The sequence below is a fragment of the Conger conger genome, chromosome 5, assembly GCF_963514075.1.
Source record: "Conger conger chromosome 5, fConCon1.1, whole genome shotgun sequence".
NCBI classification, from domain to species: domain Eukaryota; kingdom Metazoa; phylum Chordata; class Actinopteri; order Anguilliformes; family Congridae; genus Conger; species Conger conger.
This window is the reverse complement of record NC_083764.1, coordinates 49,463,514-49,488,571: the sequence shown is the minus strand read 5'-3', so window position 1 is coordinate 49,488,571 and position 25,058 is coordinate 49,463,514. Positions and strand designations below refer to the sequence as shown.

Here is a 25,058-nt window from a genome sequence, read left to right as displayed (position 1 = left end):
GTCTCCTGGCTGCAATGGAAGTCTTGATTCCATTCAGTGCTGAAGGGTCAGAGTTGACCTTTCTATTGTGTTCAAATACAAGAGACATTTGTCTATCAAAACCAAACGGCACAGTTCACCTAAACATTAGGTTCCTCAGGTAGAAGACTCATCAACATGGAAAAGTAACGCAGGGTTCCCACTTGAACCATCAACAGAGGAGAATCGCCCATGGCCTAATTTCCCCTTTTCCCACATGTTCTCCCTCTTACAGAGCACCCAGGGAAATGTGCCTCTGTCCCCGAAGACCTGGGAGTTTACGGCCACTCCAGAACCTCCAGCTATGCCAGCCAGCAGTCCAAAGTTTCAGGTATTCTATGTCTACGATGCCTGCTGACCACTCCAATTTTGCTGACACTTTGTGTTAATGTTGTTTATATATTCAATAAAGAACATCCACAATATTAGCCTCATTGGATTTGTCGTTCTAGAGACATTGACTCTTAAATAAGGCATGATTCCCAAAAAGTGGAAATTTGGGTTTGTGTCAATTTTGGAGCACCATATCTTCGGCAATAAAGCAGTAAACATGTAGTCAGATTTCAGATTATCACCTCTGATCATACTGCTCAGATAAAATGGCTATTCAAAAATGCTAAATTGTTTTCTTCTAAATATTTGATAACTTGCTACATCAGCACCACTTGGTAGTGATGTAGCAGACTTCTATGACTAGTAGATATTTTGGGTAAGAATAGCCACAGGTCAAAATGAAGTGAAATAGATAATTTATTCAAAAATTATACAAAGTTGGTTCCAGCCACAAAAGCGTTGCATATTCAACCAAGTAGTTGAGTTAAGGTGGGCAGTTTCCGATCAAAATGAGGAGTACTTCAAAATGTATAATAGGCCTACTTGTATACGGAACATTATGTCTTGGTATGTTGTGATAATTTCAAAGAGAACCTTAATTCACAATAAAACATAATTTGATGGCTTTCTACATTAGCGCCACTTCTTGTATGGTATCCAGACTTGAAATACTAGTAAATATCCTGGTTAAGAACAGTTACAAACGAAATGAAGTCATTTATTCAAAAATTATACAATGCTAAATTTGGTTCTGGCCAGATGACCAAATGACCAAAAAGTGTTATTTGTTCAACTAAGTAGAAATGTATAATAGGCCTACATATGTACAAGAAATTGAGTTGATACTGTAATGCATTTGCCTGTTTTGATCGGTTGAAACAGGACCTCAATTTGCAGGAACATATACATATGTCACATCAGAAACCATGTAAATGTTCCTGTAAATTGAGGTCCTGTTTGAGCTGATCAAAACATGCTAATTGCAGTATCAAATCTCACACCCCTGGTAGATTTTTCACAGTGACCATTAAGTAATTATTCCCCACTGACAGTCTGCTTGCATGTCTTTCCCATGTTCTGTTCCATCACTTACATGTGTTGTGTATTTCCCGGGTTCTGTTCTGTCACATACATGTATTATATGTCTTTCCCACGTTTCCCACGTCACGTGTGTTAAGGTCATCAAGATGGTGTTTAATCGTTGCCAAAGGGTCTGTTTGCTCACTCCCGCGGGTCAAATTCATTGATCTTTTGGCAAATCGGCGAGCTTCAGATTTATGAAGTAATTTCTCCCATTAAACCTTTACAGCAGCACAGTGTACCCACATATGCGCTCAGAGCTGACTAGCATCGACTCTCAGCCTTTTCCAATTACGTCGCTGTCATTCGATTATCTCCACAACCAGCCCCCTATTAAAGAGATTTGTGGCTCCCTTCAGCGAGAAACGATTGCCCTTTACAAAAGGGCTGAGCAGTGAGGGCCTCTGCCCTCCATAACCCGCGCCACCTGGCCAGTGCGGCCAGTACCGCCCCCATCACCGCACTCCTTCAGTGGATTCATTTCTCCTTTTCCAGAAGAAAGAGTGCCCTCTACCATCAGAAACTTGGTTTTCCTAGGTTTCCTCCCATCCAGATAATAGTCGAGCTCAACCCTGCATAGCTTCAGCAGCGAGGTGTGTTGGGTGCTGGTGAGAACTGTAGAGGTCTGCTTTTCATTCATTATTTGCCTGGAAAAGGGACTCAATTCTGCCCCCGGAGTAGGAGGTTCAAGCTGTTCAATGAGGGCAGCAGTGTAGGAACTCGAAGTTGGTCGATTTTATTCCCTCCAGAGGGGCTAGTCATACCCTTGAGCTAGGCACTTGAATTGCTTCAATAAAACGTTTGTTAAACGGCATGAACATAAATGTTAATTCACGCAGCAAGTACTGCAGTGTTGACGATGTACATTTATACATTTCTTGCGATTTTATACGAGTTAAACCACAACCGTGCTTTTTTTATTTATTTTTTTATAGCGTGGTTTTTAATGTCTTTGAAGGTAGGCAGGAAGAGGGAGAGTTGAGGATAAGACTGAATTGGAGGGGCTACATTTCTATTTATTCACACCAGGAAGTAGTTACCTGCACACCACACAGCACTGTACAGCTAAATCAGTTTGTCATCCTCGGTAGCTGTAGTGAGATGACTCAGCCCTCCTTTTTGCTAGCTTTGCTGTCATCACTGTCTTTGGTAATTACATGTGTGATTGTCTGTACCTGTTTATGGTTTATGTTTATGCATTGTAAATGCATTGCACTTAGGGGTGTTGGGGCTATGTATACATTAGAGCGTATGTATCAGTAACCGCATTAATGTGTGTATCTGCATGTGGTTCCCCCCCGCTCTCTCCTCCTCTCCCTCCCTCCCTCCCTCTCTCTCTTGCTCTCTCGCTCTCTCTCCCCCTCCATCCCCCTCTCTCTCTTGCTCTCTCTGTTTCTCTCTCTTCCCTCCATCCTTCCCTTGCTCTCTCTCGGTTTCTCTCTTCCCTCCATCCTTCCCTCCCTCTCTCTTGCTCTCTGTTTCTCTCTCTTCCCTCTCTCTCTGTTCCTCTCTCTTCCCTCCATCCTTCCCTCCCTCTCTCTCTCTCTGTTTCTCTCTCTTCCCTCCATCCCTCCTTCCCTCCCTCTAGGCTACAGCACCGGACACTCGCGCTCCTCCAGTCTTTCAGAACTCACCCACAGGAGGAACACGTCTGTGGACAGCGCCTCCACGGGCATCGCCAGCATCCCTGAGCCCAGCGAGGAGAGAACGGCGCCCCCCGCTGGAGCCACCACCGCCTGCGCCACCGTCCCTGAGCACCCGGGCACCCCCGTCCACAGCTGCTCATCTTCAGAGCGCCTCAGCAGGTGAGGCACTGTCTGCACAGACACCAGGAGGTGCATTACCACTGAAGTGAATGTGTAAAATGTGTGGTTCGGAGTAAGCAGCAAACACAAGCAATCAGGCCAGTGCAATCACAATGCAGCAGGGTGCTCAACTGTTACAACCTGACCAATGGCATGGAGAGGTACATTTCAATCTTTTAGGTCCGCATTAGAGGTGCAGTAAAATCAAAGTCTTGCCAGAAAACACTTGTGCCACTTTGATTCTAAATCCATGTGGAAAATTGAAAGGGCTAAATTTCCACACACTGCCTAAGAAATCCTCTGGCACTGTTCACCTTGAACGCAGTTCAATATCAAACCTACCGCATACGTAGCACAACACCAGTGTTCTTCGGTACACTGCGGTCTGACATCACCAGTAAATTACTAGAATGTAATCCAGTATCTTCTCGTTATTATCCTGCAGAGAAATGTGAGATGGTTGCGTCCGTTTGCAGCGTGTTTGGGTCTATGAGACCAGGGTTTGTGCCAGAACGTTCTGGGCTGGGTCGGGCGGTGAATAATTGATGGCGTGTCTGCAGGCACACAATGAAGCAGGACTCGATGGAGTCGCAGCTGAAGCGGGTCGATGCCACGCGTGTGGACGCCGATGACATCGTGGAGAAGATCCTGCAGAGTCAGGACTTCACCCACAGCCTGCTGGACTCCAGCGCTGAAGGTATCGTGGCGTAATGCAGGGTTAATGAGGACTGAGTCTTAACTCTAGAGGTCCATACAAACTGAGCAACACCAGAATCATACACTAGAGCTCCATACAAACTGAGCAACACCAGAGTCTTACACTAGAGCTCCATACAAGCTGAGCAACACCAGAGTCTTACACTAGAGCTCCATACAAGCTGAGCAACACCAGTCTTACACTAGAGCTCCATACAAGCTGAGCAACACCAGAGTCTTACACTAGAGCTCCATACAAGCTGAGCAACACCAGAATCTTACACTAGAGCTCCATACAAGCTGAGCAACACCAGAGTCTTACACTAGAGCTCCATACAAGCTGAGCAACACCAGAGTCTTACACTAGAGCTCCATACAAGCTGAGCAACACCAGAGTCTTACACTAGAGCTCCATACAAGCTAAGCAACACCAGTCTTACACTAGAGCTCCATACAAGCTGAGCAACACCAGAGTCTTACACTAGAGCTCCATACAAGCTGAGCAACACCAGAATCTTACACTAGAGCTCCATACAAGCTGAGCAACACCAGAGTCTTACACTAGAGCTCCATACAAGCTGGGCAACACCAGAGTCTTACACTAGAGCTCCATTCAAGCTGAGCAACACCAGAGTCTTACACTAGAGCTCCATACAAGCTGAGCAACACCAGAGTCTCACACTAGAGCTCCATTCAAGCTGAGCAACACCAGAGTCTTACACTAGAGCTCCATACAAGCTGAGCAACACCAGAGTCTTACACTAGAGCTCCATTCAAGCTGAGCAACACCAGAGTCTTACACTAGAGCTCCATACAAGCTGAGCAACACCAGTCTTACACTAGAGCTCCATACAAGCTGAGCAACACCAGAGTCTTACACTAGAGCTCCATACAAGCTGAGCAACACCAGAGTCTTACACTAGAGCTCCATACAAGCTGAGCAACACCAGAGTCTTACACTAGAGCTCCATACAAGCTGAGCAACACCAGAGTCTTACACTAGAGCTCCATACAAGCTGAGCAACACCAGAGTCTTACACTAGAGCTCCATACGAACGGAATTACACCACATTATGCGAGCCGTGTAGCCCTGGAGTTAAGTGATGTAGTGAATAAGGTAAATGTTACTCCACAGTCAAATGTCTACTACTACAAAGTAATTTGTGAGCAAAGACAAATCAAGCTGATTAACGAGACGCAGCTCTCGAGGACTGAGTAACTCGGGAGTAGAAGAGGTGCTGTACATGAGGTCAGAGTGACTGCACAAAAGGGTACTCGTAGCTCAGGGCAGGAGACTAGAGCATGCCGACTGTCATGAAAAGCTCGCTGTAAGACGTGGGCAGGCAGGCAGGCGGACAGTGCTGACAAGCTGAGAGGAGCATAGCTTTCCAGCATTCCCACCTACACACACATCAAGCATTACTGTTACAGCCCTGGGAGAACATTTACAACCAGTGCCTAACAACCAATTCCATATCACACATAACATATCTCCGCTACATGTACAATTCTGACTAATAAAGTGCTATTTCCTATGTCATTATTTGATGTTTAATATTTAATCTTGGTCAAGTGCGTCAAACGATGTAACAGTCATGAATCATTAGGAACAATGGTCTCATTCACTGGAATGTGTTACGTGTTTGAGTGATAGCCCACACAAATGCTGGAATGATTTAATCAGTGTTTAGTCACCTTAGAAATTCAACCTTGCATTTCCCAAGTTCTGACCTCCACCGCTGCACACAGCGCCCCTGTCATTATTGGGGTATTTTTAGATTGCCTAGCAACCAAGCTTTTCATGATGTAGAGCACTGTGTCTTTGGGATTCTGTACCCATCCTGGCAGTAAGTAGTGTTTGTATGTGTGTTTAAACTTGCAGAGGAGGGTCTGCGCCTGTTTGTCGGTCCTGGGGGAAGCACAGCCCTCGGCAGCCAGCACACCAGGTATGTATCGTACACACAACTCGCATCAATGCAACCGTGTCTGTCTTCAGCCACATCCATAAGGCTTTTTGGTCACGTCCGCACAATGGCATACATTTTAGTCACGTCCTTACAATGGCATACATTTTAGTCACGTCCTCACTGTGGTATACATTTTAGTCGCTTTCAAACAGTATTCTTCAGTTTGTTTCTATAATTATGTGGTAAGCACAAGCCATTGCCTTCTTTGTACTTTGATAGTACAAAGGTACTGTACAGTAGGGGGGACAGACAATGAGTTAAAATGTATTATAATGTATTATTTTGTGAAATAGTTAGTAATACAGATGAATACAAATACAATACAATGAATACAAATGAATTAGTCTCATGAATTGACAAGGCTGTGAGGCTGGTGAGGTGAAGTGTCTGGCCGTGTCGTTTCAGGGGGGCTGCTGGGGCTTACGAGCAGGTGGTGATCAAGCGCTAGCTGCCAGGGTGCCCATGGTGGGGGTGGCCGCTGCCAACATGTGACAGGAAAGTGGAGGTGGTGGTGGATACATCTCGCTTCATTCCGGCAGAACATTTCGTCAAACTCGAAAGCTGGCTGGCAGACAGAACTGGATGAATGCGGGCGGCAGCGACGCCCCCTGGTGTTGATATGAATCCATATCCATAGTTACTCATTTCTCCAGTGTAAACAAGGCCAAATACAGAGACTCTGGCTTTCTGGATACGCGTGTGAAATACGTTTCCGTCCAATATTCAGAAAGCTTACACAGAACACTACAGCCCCAAGACTTAAACTGCAATTTATAGACTTAGTACTCCATTTAAACAGGACGGGGAATACTGTAGTCTGTCAGCTTCTCTTTTGTAAAATGTTTTAGGTGATTGTTGACATTTTCTTTTATTGCCCGTTTTTTAAGGTGTCTGTTAATGCGCTTCAAAAGGGTTTTCGCTCGAATCTCCGAAAGCGTGTGAGCATTTGGTCCGGTGCCTTTGGTGCACTCGACATTTCCAAACTGACAGAGCCCCTGGCATAGCGCGCCGGCGCGCTCTGCTGCGGTGACAACATTAACTCAAACTGAAGACCTCGGGAAACCCAAGAGCCGACATGGAAGGATGTGGAGCGGCGCGGCCTTTGACCCCACGGAGGTTGAGCCAGATTTACCCTGACAGCCTGTGCGGTTCCACAAGCGCAGCGACGTGTTTTGGGGGACATCGATGGTTAGCCGCTCAGCGTGCAGCAATGACGACAGAATGGCCTCTACGGTGTGCTTCAGAGCCTCCACTGCCACGAGGACCAGCTCTTACCCAGGCCAGCTTTATTATCCAGCTGTGACCAGAGCTTTTTCATCTACTAGGGCACAAACCTGCCCTCTTCCATGCGAAAACGACCCTTCTGCGTTGTCAGCTACGTTAGAACACGTAGACTCCTCTCGCATACACATATCAGAGCTTTATTTTTTCAGAATGTTGGTTTTGATACTGTAAGACCGCAGATCTGCGATGCTCACTGAGTTTAAACGGTTAAGGTCACGGAGTACGAACTACGTAGTGTGGCTTCCGTTGATGGAAATCCGAGCCTGGCTGAAAATGATCTGATATATTCATGCTGCGTATAAGTGCAAGGTAAATTTGAAGTTGCTCATACCACTAAAAATGCCATACGGTACATATACCGACTATTTTTATTTTTATTTTTATTTTTATTTTTTGTCTTTTTGAAATTGTATGTCTTGAATATGCTAGAAATGAACAATTCTATGGCAAATTGTTTGTGTGTGTGTATGTATGCACAGTGCTCCATCTGTGGCCGTGCATGTGTGCGCGCGTGTTTCCAAAATGGAGCTTTGTGTTTTCTTCTGTTTGCCAAGTCTTCCTGTGGAACCTGGTGATTCTCATTTAAGTTTCAAGTGATAGCGTTTTGCTGAAACTGTTAAGCCTCTCCATACCTCCAGGGCCTGTACCATGTCTTGAATAATCTTTATCGTATGTCCTTAAGCCAAAGGTCTTATTCAGTGTTCCCTCGCTGGCTTTTGCATTACAGTTATTGCATTACTTCTCTTGCACATGTAGACATCTGAATATTTTGCAGGTAAGATGGACGGCAGGGTTGATTTAGTCTATGTTCTCCACAGGATGTGGAAGTGATCATAAACTTTTCAGTCCTGCTGTTTTGCAGTAGGGGAATTTGGGAAAGCTGGGCCTGCCTCAATCCTTGCAAATACAGATCCTATTGTACAGGTCTGTCTGCGCTCAAGGCCTATGCTTTGCCAACAGAATGGTGTCATTACTTGTTTTCTGTCTTGCCTGCACAGTGATACCCACTTAGGCCACCTCTAGTTGTACGTCTTTTGTCGGTACTCCATGTTTTGTCACATGTTCTTCTGAAATTTGTGAGGCATTAAAGTCCAAGTCTAAATGAAAGGGCCAGTTGTTGATAAGCACAAGGTTAAGGTGAAAACACACAAAGGAAGTTGTGTGAGATGTGCTCAGCAAGTGACTAGCACATTTTCCTCCATATGAATTCTTCATTCTTGACAACTTTGAATCACAGCTGAAGTAAACAGAAATGCATTGTTTCGCAAAAGATATGAAAACTATTTGTTTAAGGCTGTGTTTATGCCTAAACTATATGATATGGTTTGTGTGATGGGACTTGGACATTAAATGCAACAGGAGCATAAACTGTTTATTATTGTGAAATGTTGTACTGTTTGACAGTGCTTCCTTGCCTAAAAAAAGCACCATATTGCCATTGTTTAATCCAAAATGTATATATTTACATGTTTACTGTGTATTGTCAATTAAAAACATTTCAAGAATCAAAATGTTGCTGTTGTTTCTCTACCTATTTCCTCCCCCATTTGCATTCAAAGAGACATTGGTTCCTGTTTTTGCGTCAAGCCGTGAAACCTTTGGAGCCATCACTATCCCCCCTTGGCCAATGTGACTGCAATTGTTGCAAGCTGCCATCGCTCGTCTTTGACAGGGCGTCATCAGGATTACACAAGGGGGACGTTATGAACGCTGTTGAGCTGCTTCACAATCTATATATCCCAGTGCTCTGGGATCGATGTTCCTCCTCAGGGTTATATCACCTTGCAGTGAATATCAAATGAATGCCTGTGAAACAAGCGAAGCTGCATTGCGGCCTTCCCTCTGCAATGTTTTTTATTTTTATTTTACTTTTAAAGGTTGCATGTGATGTAGGTGGTGGGTCAACCCTTCCAATGATACCTGTTCATCTAGCTCTAGCACTAGCAGATTAGGACATCTCTTTGTTTAACAGCAGTTGTCTACCTTGGCTGAAACAAGCAGGTTCCTGAAAATCACAATATTCTAACAGGATTTCCAGATATCCAAGCAGATATCCAAGTCATTGGACAGGCCAACAATAGCATGGGGCTTTCAAATTGAAGTATTCATAAAACTTTAGATGAATTCTCAAACATTGTAGTGCACTGGCTATTTTTAGACATTTAGGGCATTCTCCCTCCCTCAACATTAACCAACATTGCTGTTACCAGTGGTTGTGTATGTTTCCCAATGGCAATGAACACATCCCTGCTTTAACTGTTCAGCTGTGAACTGAGCTGTTTAAATGTACCCTGCAGCGATATTTTGGCTGAGAGACATGGAGAGGCAATTGCCAAATAAAGCAAAGATCTTTCCTGGAACTAATGCAAAGGCTTAAGGCAACTTATTTTGTATCGTCAAAAATGTTGACAAACAAGAAATCTATTCAATTAACTCCTATGAGTCAGCCTGAAGAGGGATTGATGTCATCCAGCCAATGACTACACATGCTGTATGGAGGAGTTTTACAAGATCCTGGAAATGCAGCCAATTTAATGTCCTCATCACCTAAACTACTAATCCTATTCTTTCTGTTTGTAACCAATCTGGGATCAGTGTATCCTGTCTTAGTATTATTATTGACTCTCAATCTGCAATGTACAATTTAGTTATTTGGCAGATGCTTTTAGCCCAGGAACTCCCAAAATCCTCAATTTTAGTGCATTTAACAATCATTATGTGAGCAAGAATAAGACATCCAGGGTCAGTGCTTGAAATCCTTGGGGACCGACATATCCTGTTTTTCAAAAGTATATACACCACCGTTCAAAGGTTTGGAATCACCCTGTCTTTTTCTGATTTAATATTTAATTTTCTCTGTAATCAAACGATTCACATGCGGATTGTGGAGAGCAGGCTGATGTTAGTGTCAGTTTACCTTCCTGTCTTTTAAGGCTTTCAGCAAATGCAAAAATTTCAATTAAAACATAGTTTAGATAATTGATATGTCATTATAAATATACATTAAATAATCTACCCTTTCATAAAAGCTGAGTCTGTGCTTTGACCACGTATGTATTGTTTGATTACAAACACGGAACATGAAATATAAAAGCAGAAAAAGACATGGTGATTCCAAACTTTTGAACAGTAGTGTATTTGTACTTTCATGCTGTGTATATCCCCCTATAAATATATTTTTTATTTGAACTGGGTAGAATCGACAAAAACACCCAGACAGCGATTTACTATCTCATAAAAACAGAACAAATGTTTACCATTCTGAGCTACGTTAACCTGATAAATAAATAAAATCTGTAATTCTTGAATCTGAATTTCATGTGATTATTGCATTCCGTTTAGGATCACAGATCTTGAGAGTCTTCACTTACTTTACCCCTGCTCCCTCTAGTGGAGTCCTTGGAAAGGACCACGACTGTTTTGATTTTCAAAGAACATGGCAATGGGATGTTATATCACCACTAGCGACATACAATGTCTACACTCCATAATATTTTAATACAATTAACATGTGGTAGTACATTCTCAGATTTCATTATAAGGGTATTTTTATATATTTTGGTTACACCATGTATAAATTACAGCGATGTTTATACATAGTCCCTTCGTTTCAGGGCACCATACTTTTTGGACACATGGCTTCACAGGTCTTTGTAATTGCTCAGGTATGTTTAATGCAGGTATAAGGGAGCTCATAGCACCCAGTCCTCCCTCTGGTCCAGGGGTGCACAACTCCAGTCCTGAAGGGCCGGTATGCATGCTGCTTTTTGCTCCAACCAATTGGCTTGTTTTGCTGACAGCTCTAGATATGATAAGATATGATTGAGTCAATTAAATAATTTTAACACCCCTGCTCTAGTCTTTCAATCACCTTTGGAAACTACAAAGTTGTACCAATGAACATCAAAGAAGCCAGAGAAACTTCTTGAGGAACAAGAATAGATCAGCCAAACCTTAGGCTTACAAATCATAATTAAGAAGAAAGAACTGGTGAGCTTACTAATCGCAAAGGGACTGGCAGGCCAAGGAAGACCTCCACAGCTGATGACAGAAGAATTCTCTCCATAATAAAGAAAAATCCCCAGACACTTGACTGCAATACAGGCCTAGCAGAGCATCACCAGAGAAGACACCCAGCACCTGGTGATGTCCATTAATTGCACACTTCAAGCTGCCATTGCATGAAAAGAATGTGCAACAAAATACACATAAACATGACTACTTTCATTCATATAACATTGCTGTGTCCCAAACGTCATGATGCCCAGAAATGAAGGGACTATGTATAAACAACACTATAATTTATACATGGTGAAACCAAAATGTATGAAAATGCCCTTCATTAAAAACGTATAATGGGAACTATAACCACATGTGATTTCTTTATTACAAATCTCAAATTGAGTACAGAGGCAAATAAATAAATTATGGGTCTTTGTTCCAAACATTATGGAGGGCACTGTAATGCTCATCACTGCATTCAACATACAAGTAACTGCTTCTCCACTATAAATGACTTAATACCGACATGCAAATATTCAAAGTTCCAGTGAAAGATCTGTAGCAAATGTATGTGATAAGGAATCGTAACCCATAAAATAAAACTTCATCATATTATTATGGTATCGTAGTGCCCTCGTGTGGTTACATGCATATGATATAGACCCTTCTTTTACTCAAACTGCGTACTGTAATTAGCTATGTTTTTTTAGTTTTTTTTTTTGAAAATGTCCTTTAATCGTGTCCTGTAGGATACTAGAAGATGAAAATAGGCATGTCAATCAAAAATGCTTTTACTCTGTCCATATAGAGAGTCCTCTTTCCTGACGTAGCAGCTAACGTCATGTCTAACTAGGAAAACAGTACTTCCTTCCTGCTTCCTGTCTTTGTGTTTTTACATATATTTTAGGTCTGCAGATCCAAGTAAACATGTGCATAGATATTTATTCATTTCATTGTTGTTGAAGTATCATTTCATTATCATTGCTTATCATTTCAATATGTTGCTAGTATTAACTAGTGATAGTGCTAGTCCAGAGGATGCTGCATGACATTGGTCATTTAAAAATATGCATGTTACACACTTGTGTTCAGATATATTTTTGCCAAAATACAGCAAATGTTGTTTAAGCAATATAAAACACTTAGTATACGCCAGTTCTGTAGAAAAGGCTATTTATCAAGTAATCATACTTTGATATGATTGATCAGAATTCTATTAGCTACTGTAGCTGTCACTAACTCACAAGAATGGTATGGGAGTGGTAGAGTTGCTTAGGGGTTGGAGGAAGATGGAAGGAGATGGACCAAGGTACTGGCGATGGTTTGGTCAGAGATGTCCAGAACATTACCTGAGGGAGGTCCTCTTCTGCAGCTGGGGGTGGTGCATCTACTCTCCTCTTTTCTTTCCTCCTCGTCCTCTTCCACCATTAGCCTCCCAGGCTGCCTGCCCCTTCGCTTTCTTCTACTCCACTTTCTTCTCCTGCTCATCCATCTTCTTCAGTGCATTGTAATATTTATCTGAAGTGATGACTCTGGCCAACACTGGAAGCCTCCTCTGCGTCTTCTTGATGCATTTCACTTCCACCAGGTCTTCAGCCAACCTCTGTGGAATTAAACCTTGGGCCATGAGTGGATTGTGGCGGTGGCTGTAAGATGATTCTGGGGTGATGGTGGAGGTCCCAGGAGGCACAGGGCATTTGCTGCTGCGAATGGGATCGAGGGAAAACCGTACTATGTCAGCCTGTCCACCTACGTTTCCCAACACAATGTTCAGCACGCCACCGTTTCTGTAGAAATAAACGTTTTGCTACGTTTTGTCGGCTGAACGTGGCCCTGATTACACTTAGTTTAATGCTTCCGTATTCTTAACCAATCAGGATGAATAATTAGGCCTGCATTTAAAAGAACAGGACGATAAACAATTAATAGACAGTTTTATGTGGTATCAAATAAAAACTATTCGAATGCACTTCTTCTTATGAAGAAAAATCTAAAATTGTATTAATAGTGGCGTGCCATAATGAAACTTGAAGAGAACCTACACGCTTAGCCTATTATTCTATAATCAAATTTTATCATTAAATTTTATCCAGAAATGTCAGACGAAGAAATCTTCACCACGCAGGCTTTAGTTCCATCGAAGCACACCTGATTCTACTCATCAACAACACAACAACGCAGTCTACCGCGAAGGGCCTTGATTAATTGATATAATCTTATTTTGGTTTAGTAGACATAACCGGACTTGTGTATGTGGAATTTTACCCATAAGAGCCAATAATTGTATGACATTGTCAATTACAGATGAGCCAATGTTAACTTAAAAGTAAGACCATTCTTTTATTTGAACTAACTTATGTAAATATGTGGATACTAATTAGATACTTTAGATACAAGAAATCACATATCTCTTGTTCTTAGCTTTTTCTAAGTCAAATGGCCATTGTCTTGCTAGCCAACGCCTGCTCAACATAGTAGGCTATAGTCCTGATTTTGTTACCCAGCGCCCAATTGTCAAACACACTCGGACATGGTATGCTTAGTAAACTCGTCCTTATATCCCCATATGCTTGGATCGACATTAATTTTCACAAAAAGATTGTTTATTTAGTATGCATACTGGATAACGACTAATTTTGCTGGCTTCTTGTAAAAGTCTCCCGCGAAAAGAGCTGAACATAAGTCAGAGCGGGCGTGTCCGTCTTTGGATGTTAAATTAAAGTGGATGGAAACATTTCGCACACTAAATTCAAATGAAAATGATGCAATAGGTAAAATGGCAATGTATATATATATATATATATATATATATATATATATATATATATATATATATACGAATTCAAATTTCCCGCTCACACTGGTCGCACATTTCATATGTCCATCCATCCATCCATTATCTTAACCTTAACCCGCTTATCCTGAACAGGGTTGCAAACTCCGTCTCAGTGTTTAATTAAATATTTACATATTTTCAGCAGCCATCACACAGTGTACAGCACACTATGTTACCTCATCAATTACTGTGTGTTCATGTGAACTAATGTGTTAATTTGGTTCTTGAGAAACCACTCCCAGTATATTAAGCATATCTTTAATGAAGCTAAAATATCTTTCTTACAATATCTAATAGCCTATACACTGAAAGCAAACAGCTTTCTCTAGAAACTCGTCAGTTGTTTCGAGAGATGAAGGCTAATCCTGAAAGCAAGAAAAACATTTATAAACCTAGTGATATTTTACAGCTTGGTGGCGCCCAAGTGCAAGTGATAAACATTATGATTGCCTAAATCTTAATACATTCACTCAATTCTCCTAAGGGCTACACCCGGCTATGCATGTGATTTATCAGCGGTATTTATACGAATATGTAGATCAATGCTAAAATAAAGTGTCAGTGAGCGACGTGTGAATCAATGCAGCCGTACAGTAGCCTACATAGGCTAATTGGACGTTTACTCGTTCCCCGCCGTGGGACTGATTAGCATATATCAAAGTATCTTTGTATATCCAGTGAGAGACACGAGTTCAGAGACACGACTCTGTGAGGGGCTTCACTCGAAAAAAAAATATTGCTGAGTGCTCAATTCCCACAAAAAGCGACCAGATCTGCTTCATTACGGCGCGCCCGCCCCTTTCTCTAATGCGTGTCTTTTCACGAATAGTGATCGAGTCGCCAGGAGGCGCGAGTCCGCCTCTCCTGCTCCTGGAACGGGCTATGAGGGTTAGCTGCCAGCTCGGCTGCCCGTCCCACCCTTTTCCTCGAGAGAGCCATGTCTGCAGACAACGCTTTAGAATACGCCCGGCTGCGGGTCCTCCCAAAATCGGTTTGATGCTGAGATAAATACCATTACCCCAATTACAAATGGCCGTGAAATTGGAATTCAGTCATACTGAAATTAAAATGTTTGTAGAATTATTTCCATTTTATTAAACATTGTTTCAGGGTCAAGAGGTAAGCAGCACATGTGAAGTTTTGCCATTTTAATAATGTATGATTTTGAAAAGAACTCATAATTTTCATTGAATTAGCCTCAGGAGGCTATGAATGGTGTGAGGGTATAGTGTGTTGGTAGAGAAGATCTAATTTCCCCAAATGTGATCTGCAGACATTCTGGTCTTCAGTTGCATCTACCACACCCAAAAAAGGGCTATTTTGACCAGCTTGTTTAAGTTGTCTCGGTAGTGAATGTTCCGTGGGTAGTGTTCCACAGGGAGTACTTCCAAATTTTGGAAGCTGCACAGGCGTAGACAAATATAGCCCTTGTGATTTATAATTTGTACCAAGTTGAGTGATAGATCCAGCACAGCAAGCTGTTTAAGTGTGTATGCTTCTTTCAATCCTTGCCCTTTCTTCAGTTCAAACTATAGATTTTTCATGGCGTTTAAGTCTGGAGACTGAGATGATCATTGCAGAACATGGTTGTTGTATTTACTTAAGCATTTCTGTGTGGATTTTTACTTTACCATTTCTGTATGTATGCTTGGAGTCATTGTCCTGCCTCCGACCAATGACCAAGCTTCCTAGCAGAGGCAACCAAATGTTCTGCCAAGATGTCAGAATGTCAGATGTCTGGTACTTTGTTGAATTCATTGTGTCATTGATCTTAAATGGTGCTCCTGGACCACTGGCAGCAAAACAACTCCAAAACATCAGTGACCCACCGCCATATTTGACAGTGGGTATGAGGTGCTTTTCATTGTATGCATTCCATTTTGCTGCCAAACAAGTCAATGGTGTGTATGGCCAAAACATTCCATTCCATTAAAATGACATGATTTCTGTTTGTATCCAATGTAATATTAGTAAATCAAATTTAAAAATGGAAAACTCATGCATTTATGCAACATGTTATGTACCAAAAAAAGTTAATGAAATTGTGAAACATAGCAGTATATGCCATGGTGGGAGGAGAAAAGTACAACCAATTGCTTCCATGTGCTTGAGCTTGGTGTCCATTGCCGACCTTTAGCTGCCAAAAAGGCTGCTGGAGGATCTGGGTTATAATTACCCAGCTAGCTCTTGAAGTTTTGTGAGAGGTCCCACCCCTTTCCTGTCTGTGCCTGAACTCTCCTTTACCTCCAGAGCATGCTACCACCCCCAGCAGGAAGGCAGCCTTTCTCCCAGAGGCAGGGTCTATACAAGCCCTCAAATCCTGCCCCGCCAATCCTGACAAGAGGTCAGAGTTCTCAAGCCTGCCTCCTCCAGAATGTCTTTTTAAGGGGGAAGTTGAAGCTCTTATATTCTTTTCCAAGAGCTGATCTATGATGAGCATCCCAGACTGCAATTTTATTCACAACAGCATGATACATACAGTCAGTGAGCACTTTATTAGATATTTATTTTTTAGACTTATTAAGTCTTCTGCTGCTGTAGCCTATACACTTAGAGGTTTGACACGTTGTATGTTCAGAGATGCTCTTCTGCATACCACTGTTTTAATCTGTGGTTATTTGCATTACTGTCACCTTCTTGTCAGCTTTGACCAGTCTGGCCCTTCTCCTCTGATGTCTCCCATTAACAATGCATTTGTGGCCACAGAACTGCTGCTCACTGGATATTTTTTGTTTTTCGCTCCATTCTTTGAGACTGTTGTGCATGAAAAGCCCAGGATATCAGCCGTTTTTGAGATACTCAAACCACCCTGTCTGGTACCAGTCCACAGTTAAAGTCACTTAGATCACATTTCTTCCATATTCTGACATTTGGTCTGAACAACAGCTGAACCGCTTGACCACGTCTGTATGCTTTTATGCATTTAGTTGATGCCACAAGCTGGTGTACAGGCCTACCTAATAAATTGCTCACTGAGTGTATAATTCCTCTATTGAAAATATGTGCAGTGTGTCAATAGGTGTGCCTGCAACACTTACAGCAAACTTTGGGTGGTTCAAGATCCTCAGTGTGTACTAGGCTGAATGTTGGGAATTGCAACATACTAATTATTTCCCATAACTGACAGAATTAGCTCCTCCAATCATATCCTCAACTTTTAATATTTTAACTAAAATGGATAGTTCACAGGGATTCAAATCAAGCTGCAGTGCTTCAAACCAAATAGCAGGTCTGCCAAAAAACTATATTGACTATCCATCTTAATCCTCATTTAGTCTAGAGTCTGTTAGCATACCCCTTTGCTCTATGCCCTTGCCATAGCCACCACCTGTATGCAAACTGTGACTCTCAATCCAAATCTTCTTTGGACCCTTAACTGGGCCACGTGCCTGTCCTTCCTCACTGAGCACACTATTGTACTGTTGTTTGAAGGAGTTATAAAATAACTGCACAACCTTTCTGTTGTTGTATTTTGATTTGTAGTATGAGAATGAGTCTTACAGTAGTTTTGGAGATTATACACTTTGTGATTGAAGGCAAATATTTGATTGTCATGTTCATTCATGATGTTGCAGAAGACTTTGCATTCCAGGATCAAAAAGTTTAGGAACCAAGTTATTTCACAATATGAGTTTAACTCGCCTAATATGTTATATGGGTTTGAACAGGATCAGTCGAGACAAAACCAATAACAGCTGACAACAAAACTAATAGGAAGACTGTTGTACATTTTGGCTGATACTCGAACTAAGTTAAACGACGCTACAACTAGCGGGGGCAGGCTACCCATTTTCTCTGACCGTTCTTTGGGCGGATCGCGCAGGCGCAATGGACTACAACCTAATAGAGACAGTGCGGCAGGAAAACCGCAGCGAGAGGGGAAAGACTGAGATTCAACTGAACTGGGAACCATAAAATTCCAACCCAAAAATATGGAAATGAATAGTCACCGACCGTTTGTCTACACAGCAAGTCTTCTTGGGGATGGATTCTAAGTTCTTTCTGCATACAAATCAAAAATATACAGACTGATTGAAAATGGTGAAATGCTAAAAGAGTCACAGCCGTTTGGGGACAATGCTTGAGAATGGATGAGAATTACAAGGGGATAGTCACTGCAGTTCCCGGGTTTGCTCGTTGGATTGACCACGCCAACCAGATGGAAATATAAGTGAACACAGGGTCACTGTTCCAGTTGGGCATGTAAATATCACTGCGCTTCATCTGGAAGAAAACTGTATTCGGAATCTCAAAACGCAAAGAAAGTAACGTTTGGTGCATTAAAAATTCCATTGGAGGGATGTCATCTGCTTCCGTTGCTTGGTAGCAAACCATCTGTTTCGAAAAACGGGAATTGACACTTCAGGGTGTTACTATGGGTGATGTGACGGACGGAAAAGAAATAAAAAGGGCCTTTATCGTTCCAGCTATAAAAGCTTTTGATCATTATGATTTTAATAGGGCTAAAATCTGTTGTAGCCTGACATGGCTGGTGGCCAAAGCCTTTGGGACAGGTAGGTGGCGTAATTTCTTGTTTAATTTATCTATAAAATAAATGCACGAGTAGCCTAACTGATTACTCTACATTTAATATAGGCTATTATATATCATATGCCAACTTTAATATGGTGGGGGGGAAATGGCGAATGACTTTGGCCTACTGCGTTTTGATTTAAATGCTCAAGACACAGTACCACGAATATAAATATTACAAATTGAGCCTACTGCTGTCATTTAGTCAGAATGTAATTTTAATAACCGGAAACCTTTACAATTTAAAATAACATAACTGTTAGTCGGGAGAAAATGCTGCCATGCAATGCAAGGCCTGCTAACTGTTGCGTGTGTCCCGAAACTTGACATATTACGTAAGGAAAATGCATTTATTCTGCAGGATGCGATCCAGAAACAAAAGTAACATCTAGAAAAGTTTGTAATACAATTGCGTATGTGCCTTGTGGGGAAAGTTGTATATTGCACAATTGTGTAACTAATACATAATACGTTGTATTACTCTTGATAGATTTACAGTTGATGTGTAGAAGAACCATTGCTAACAGCTTATAGACTGCAGTTGGAGACTATTTTAATAACACAATGACGAGTCCAAATAAAATTAAAAACTTTGTCAGCAGTTGAATATTGTTCCTCCACCCAATCCAAGCTCTTGGAGGAACTGATGAAGCCAAGACAGGAAGTGATCAGATCCTGTTGCTTTTTCTCTCACCTCCTCACTCCTTGAGTAGCCTATTAAATGTTTCAGAATTTGTTGATAATTGTCTTTTGGTATTACACAAACTGCACTGGATGAATCACTGTCAGTGTGGCTGCTTCTTTCTTTGTGTCCTAAGCTATAAAGAAGACCTAATACAGTCATTTCTTCGAGCCTCTCGGCATTGGGATGAACTCCAGCTGGTAATGAATGATTTTTGCAGACTATTGGGGGGATAGAGTCGCAGAGCATGAGAAATGGGAGTGCTTTGCAATTGCTCTGTGTTGAATATCAAAGTTTATATGGTACGTCATGGTTTGCTCCAGGACCCACAAGAAAAACGGTCTGGACAGTGCTGTAAAAATCCCCTAGCAAGGGGGAATTTAATTCCCGTTTATGTTTTTTGGTTCATTTGCCATCCTTTCTGTAGTGTGGTTTACATTTATACTAGGCCCAGACAGTTGGGGTTGAGTTTTTTATTTATTTTTACCAGAAATGTAAAACCAGTAGAGGATCATGTACATTTTTTGTGTTGAGTATGAACTTGTGAATTGTACAATTCATAATCTCAGTGATCGTGTGTAAACACCACACAATAAATGGCTGCCCCTTTGTAAGGCATGTTCGATTGTTACATAGCCATTTTCCTCCTTTTCATGAGTTTGGAATGCAAGTGCTGTAACTGCAGTACAGTAGTGTTCCACAAAAATGCCATTAGGCATGGATACCATACAGGGATGCAGCCTGAAATCGTGTAGATCTACGACGGGAACGTCATTTTGTTTACCGTGAAGTCTGGGACAAAGGGATCCAGATGTCTGGGTGACTTTGGGTTGTGGGGGCGGGGCAGATGAACAGTGGTCACATGGGCAGCCCAAAGCATCTTGGGAAAATGGCAAGATAATTGTCTCATTTCACACTTTACTATGTTGTCACTGGTTACACATTTCTCAAGTGCTTGCAGAGGGTACAAATTACAAACAAGATGGTCCAAAAACACAACTTGCCATTTGTTGTGCCCACTCACTTTCAAATTAGAGGCCATGACTTGATCAGTAGTGAATTACACCCTTTGATTCTGCTGCATTTCTACAGTAGCGTAGTTATAAATAGTCTTTTTCAGAGAGGAGTAAAGAGGGTTTTTCTTATGCAGAACATCTGTGTCGTGGGTATAAGCATGAAGTGTGACAGAACTATTTTCTATTGCATCAGGGAAACTTAAAGGGAACTTAAAGGGAACCTTTCAGGTTCTTTAGTCCACAGCTATTATGCTTTAAATGTCTTCATTTTAATATGTGTTTTCGTTATTATAAACTTGTTACAAATAAGCAGTGAATTCTGAAGCAAATTCAACTTTACAGTTTCAATGACTCAAGAATGACTTGGCATGAGACTGTATGAATTGATTGAACTATTATTTCTTAACAGAAAATAGAGGGACCCTCTTTTTAAAAAGTGATTTGTCTGTGATTTATGGCTCTGCTTGGCCTGGGCCCGGATCTCAAAGTACAGTGTAGTCTCGGGAGGAGAGGAAAAGTCCTGACTGGTTTGTAGATCATGCAAGGCCTACAGTGCAGCGTGCTTCACATTTACATTAGCAAAAGTCGGTGAAATTAATAAACCTTTTTGGCGGATCGTTGTGAATTGTCGCAATTCTTCCATAACGGTCTTTCCAATGTTTAGTTTTCCCGTGAAAGCTAGTTCCTGACCCATTCCTCTTTGAAAGGCAGACACAAAAGGAGCCCTCTCTGTGCACCTTTGGACTGACCTGTAGTTAAGTGCCTGGTGGAGTGGCTCTGTGCCTCAGAGTTCATTGTTTACCAAAACGCAGAACCTACCAAACCAATTTAAATGGCATGCATCATCTAGTTTATTTGACGTTGTGTTTGGGACCTTTGGATTGGCTGTACTGTCTTCCATGAGTGGGACTGTCAAGTGGCTGTTGTTGTAAATGACTTGTCTCTTGAATTGACACCTTCCAGGGCAGCTGTTCCATCCCTTTCATGTCTTTGTTGTACCTGGTGGTGCTTGATGACCACCCAACTTGTATGTGGTGTGGGTAGTGTGGGTGCTGGTCATTTGTGGGGGGGGGGGGCAGGGGGAATTATCAACCCCCTGCCCACCCCCGCTCCAGCTTAGCTTTCTTATCAGTGTAAATTTGTAGTCCTACAATGTATAATTTATAAAAACATAAATATTTATAAAGTCTAATAGCTGGCATGCTACTAAAAAATCAATTGATATTTAAGTGCTGGGGCAAGGTTCATAAATCTCACATTGAAGTTGAACTCTTCCCTGCAGTGTTGGTGAGATAATGGGGGAAGAGGGATTGAGAAATACCACACCTGAATCCCTCTCTGTATCTGCACAGTTGGGGTCAAGAGGGGGTAATTTCTAACACAACTGCCGAACAATTGGGGGTACTCAGATAATTTCCAACTGAAGTACCACATGGAGAGACCCTCCTCACTTTCCAATCCAAATGCCCAGCACCACAGCAGCCGGCAACCTATCCGCCTTTCTGACCAAAACAAGAAAATATATGCTGCCACTTTAAGAGGGGCTGTTGTCAGTGCAAGGATGTGCGGAGTCACACGTTCCAGAGCGGAAACGGCCTCCATTTGTCTACGATTCCTTCCCCCCTTTAAAGCTCCACACAAAGCCCTTCACTTTGATCCACAGGTTGCAATCCCAACTGTGAAAGTACACCCACTTTCTGGCCACTGGAGAATGTTGTTCTGTCTGTAGCACCAAGCTGTTTTGCACAATCTCTTGGATACAGCTTACAACTGGCTAATTCGATGAGACTCTGCAAATAAGATTTAAAAAAGTAAAAGTGATTCACTTTAGCACCTTAGCAGATGGTCTGAGCTCTGACCCAGCATTGCTGACATCTTGACAATGAATGTTATGTGGCATTCTTTATTTGGGACTGAAAGGCATCCAGTTCAGTGTAGGATGCATCACCTCCTGATGGGCATACTTTGGGTGCTTTAGCTCAGTTACCAGCATTATGAAACTGCTGTACCTGATGCTAGCATATGTATTTGTATTGCTGCTTGCTTTGCGTGGACCATGCAGAGGACATCAGAAGAATAACTGACAGGGGCTGTCTAAATGTCTTGTCCAGACTTTGGACTGTAGAATTGAAAGATGAAGGTAATTTAGGTGTTGTCATATGAAGGAAAGTTGACTCTTTTAGATTGTATAGAAAGCTAATCATTGAGCCCCATAATTAGTGATTGGAGTGCATGTAAAGTTAAGTGCAATGCTAATTAGCCTAAACATCTCTTTCTGTCATTTTGTTTCCCTTAGACTGTGCCATTGACATGAAAGGAGAATACTGAGATGCTCCTCAGAAAATCTTACTCGGCTGTTCCTCCTTAGCGATGCTTTATTTCATCTTCCTGTCCCTACTCCATCTGTCATCTCCTTGAAATGTGTATCCACGGTGTGCTATCATCCTCCTTTCTGTAATTTGAAATGTGAGTTCTACTGGGGAGGCATGTGCTTGCAGAAGAATCGATTCAGCCTATCTTGTGGTTTCCATGACAACCCGACCAGCCTGCTCGCTGCTGTCGCAGTTAGCTTATATCACGTTTGTGCTTTTGGTGGGTGACACTGAAAAACGGGAATGCATCTGGAGTTATGCATCTGGAGATATTAACAGCATCTAGGGCTGATGAATGAATGCAGGGAGCACAGATTTAATGGAGGAGAGGCAAATTTGGAGGGATATGGCTGTTTGATCCTAAGGTTATGTAATGATGAGAACATAACACATTTCACAAAGAAACTTTTTCTCTCAAGTCGAAAATATTAGCTTTATATAGCTACAGTATGTTAGTTTTAAGTTACTTGTTGCTTGGCAAGTGAAATGTTCATGCCCTACTCCCCATCACACGGTGTCAAACTGTCTCACCTCATTGAGTAAATAAATAGAGATTAGATTTACAATATTGTTAAAATTTTTGTGTTAAAACATTGTTACAAGAACATTGTAAATCCCTCATTGAAAAAGGCTCACTGACATGTTGACTCACCCTCTGGTTTCAATGAGTGACAGCCCGACACTCATTGTATAACTGTACAATAATTCAAGCTCACAGCCAATGGTGTTTCAACGTCAGCGCGTTTACAGAGAAGGGGGAGGGATAAACAGTGTTGTGGTTCGAAGGTGATTGTTGATGCTATTGCTCTCTTGACCATTAGAAGTCCGAAATTACCTATTGTACCTTTCAGGCTAAATATAACAAATGTAATAATTGAGATTTAATTATTTGTTGGTTTTTGAAGTGCAGTCTGCAGAGGTAGGCCTTAATGAGTAGCCTAGATGGGCTGACCTATTTAGTGTATCCGTTTTGTTCTGCGGTGTTCCTGGCCTTAAGAAAAGCATTCCCATTAGCTTGTGTGATTGATTCTTCAGAGGGAAGAGAGTTCACTGGGTCACCACCTCATCTCTTTCCACGTGTTCTTTTTGCTTAAGGAAAAACATCTAACTCACCCATTATCTTTGACTGTGGATCTATTGTGTTTAAAGGAGACTGATGTGTCAAACTAGGGACTGTCTGCACTGGCTATGCTATGTTAGACACTAGGCATGTCAATAATGTGAATACTAGGCCCTGGTAGGCAATGTATCTAAAGTGTATCAATGCATTGGAAGATACTTATCTTATATAAGACTATATACAGTACGGTGCATAAGTCTTAGGCACCTGTATAAAATTCTGTATAGATAAGATTCTTTCAAAAATAATTCAATGAAATGTCCCAAATAAACGTACTTTACATTTTACATTATATTTGAGTATTTTTGCAGAATAGTTAAAAACTGAATCAAATCAATATTTTTTGTGACCACCCTTCGGTGTTAAAACTGCATCCCTTCTCTGAGATGGCCAACTCAGGGAGGTTGTTCCAAGCATGTTGGAGAACTTGCCACAGTTCTTCTGCAGACTTTGGTTGGCTCCTTGCTTCTGATCTCAGACAGCCTTGATCTGAGATCAGATCAACTTTTTACAAAGTAGTCAATTGCTTACAGTAATATGTTACTTTTTTTATGAAATACAAAAATGTCTCTGTAAAATTAAATATTTTGGAAAATGAATATTTGGAAATCTCAAATGTGTTATTTTATACTAACACACGCAAAAAAACCTGCATATATATAATAAAGTCTAGGGTCCCTAAGACTTCTGCACAGTACTGTATGTGGCCGACTTGTGACATTTTGGGCCTATTTTCTGTTTGGATATTGTTGCTATAGATTCTTAAACCCATTTGGTATGTTTATTATCTTAGTAGGCTTTCCTGGAAGGTTTTCAAGTAACAGATTGAATCTATTGAGAGATTTTTGAGTCACCAGTCCTTTTTAAGCTATGGGCCTGTGACACTAGCTTGAAAGGTCAATGTATTTCTATGCAGAGAATCTTTCATCCTCCACAATTAGGTACTCACCTATAGCTGTAACCCGGAGCAGAAATACATATTTTTAACCTCACCGGAAATGAATAAGACCTGGAGGGTAAATATACTGTTGGTATCAGCTTATCACTGGGGAAGTTGATATCATGAACAATGTCACCATTCAGCACGTAATGACATCACATAATACACTATTCATTAGCAGTAATTAAGTGTTTGTTGTTGAATTGATGTTGACAGTGGCCATCTGTTGTAGTGACATACAGGGCTGTTCACACCAGAAAGTGAACGTCACATGGCAGCATGAATTCTGATGAAGTGGTCTGTGGTAAAATGAGTTTTCCCCCAATATGGTTCACTGTCGTTTGCAACACTTCCAGCTTTGTTTGATTTCTGCT

General features: G+C 41.6%; 2 protein-coding genes across 4 annotated transcripts in view; both read left to right on the top strand.

The window, feature by feature from the left end:
• The window catches only part of LOC133128187 (EEIG family member 2-like), a 30,093-nt gene extending 21,399 nt beyond the window's left edge, over positions 1 to 8,694 (top strand). For both annotated transcript variants that reach the window (XM_061241519.1, XM_061241518.1), the window contains exons 7-11: positions 254 to 349; positions 3,020 to 3,236; positions 3,797 to 3,933; positions 5,815 to 5,878; positions 6,305 to 8,694. In XM_061241519.1, coding sequence (XP_061097503.1) covers positions 254 to 349; positions 3,020 to 3,236; positions 3,797 to 3,933; positions 5,815 to 5,878; positions 6,305 to 6,347 — 557 coding nt within the window. In that variant the 3' untranslated portion in view covers positions 6,348 to 8,694. The remainder of the gene's footprint in view (positions 1 to 253; positions 350 to 3,019; positions 3,237 to 3,796; positions 3,934 to 5,814; positions 5,879 to 6,304) is intronic.
• A 9,193-nt stretch (positions 8,695 to 17,887) lies between these two features.
• The window catches only part of LOC133128456 (calmodulin-regulated spectrin-associated protein 2-like), a 44,803-nt gene continuing 37,632 nt past the window's right edge, over positions 17,888 to 25,058 (top strand). For both annotated transcript variants that reach the window (XM_061241987.1, XM_061241986.1), the window contains exon 1: positions 17,888 to 18,535. In XM_061241987.1, the coding sequence (XP_061097971.1) occupies positions 18,397 to 18,535 (139 nt within the window). In that variant the 5' untranslated portion in view covers positions 17,888 to 18,396. The remainder of the gene's footprint in view (positions 18,536 to 25,058) is intronic.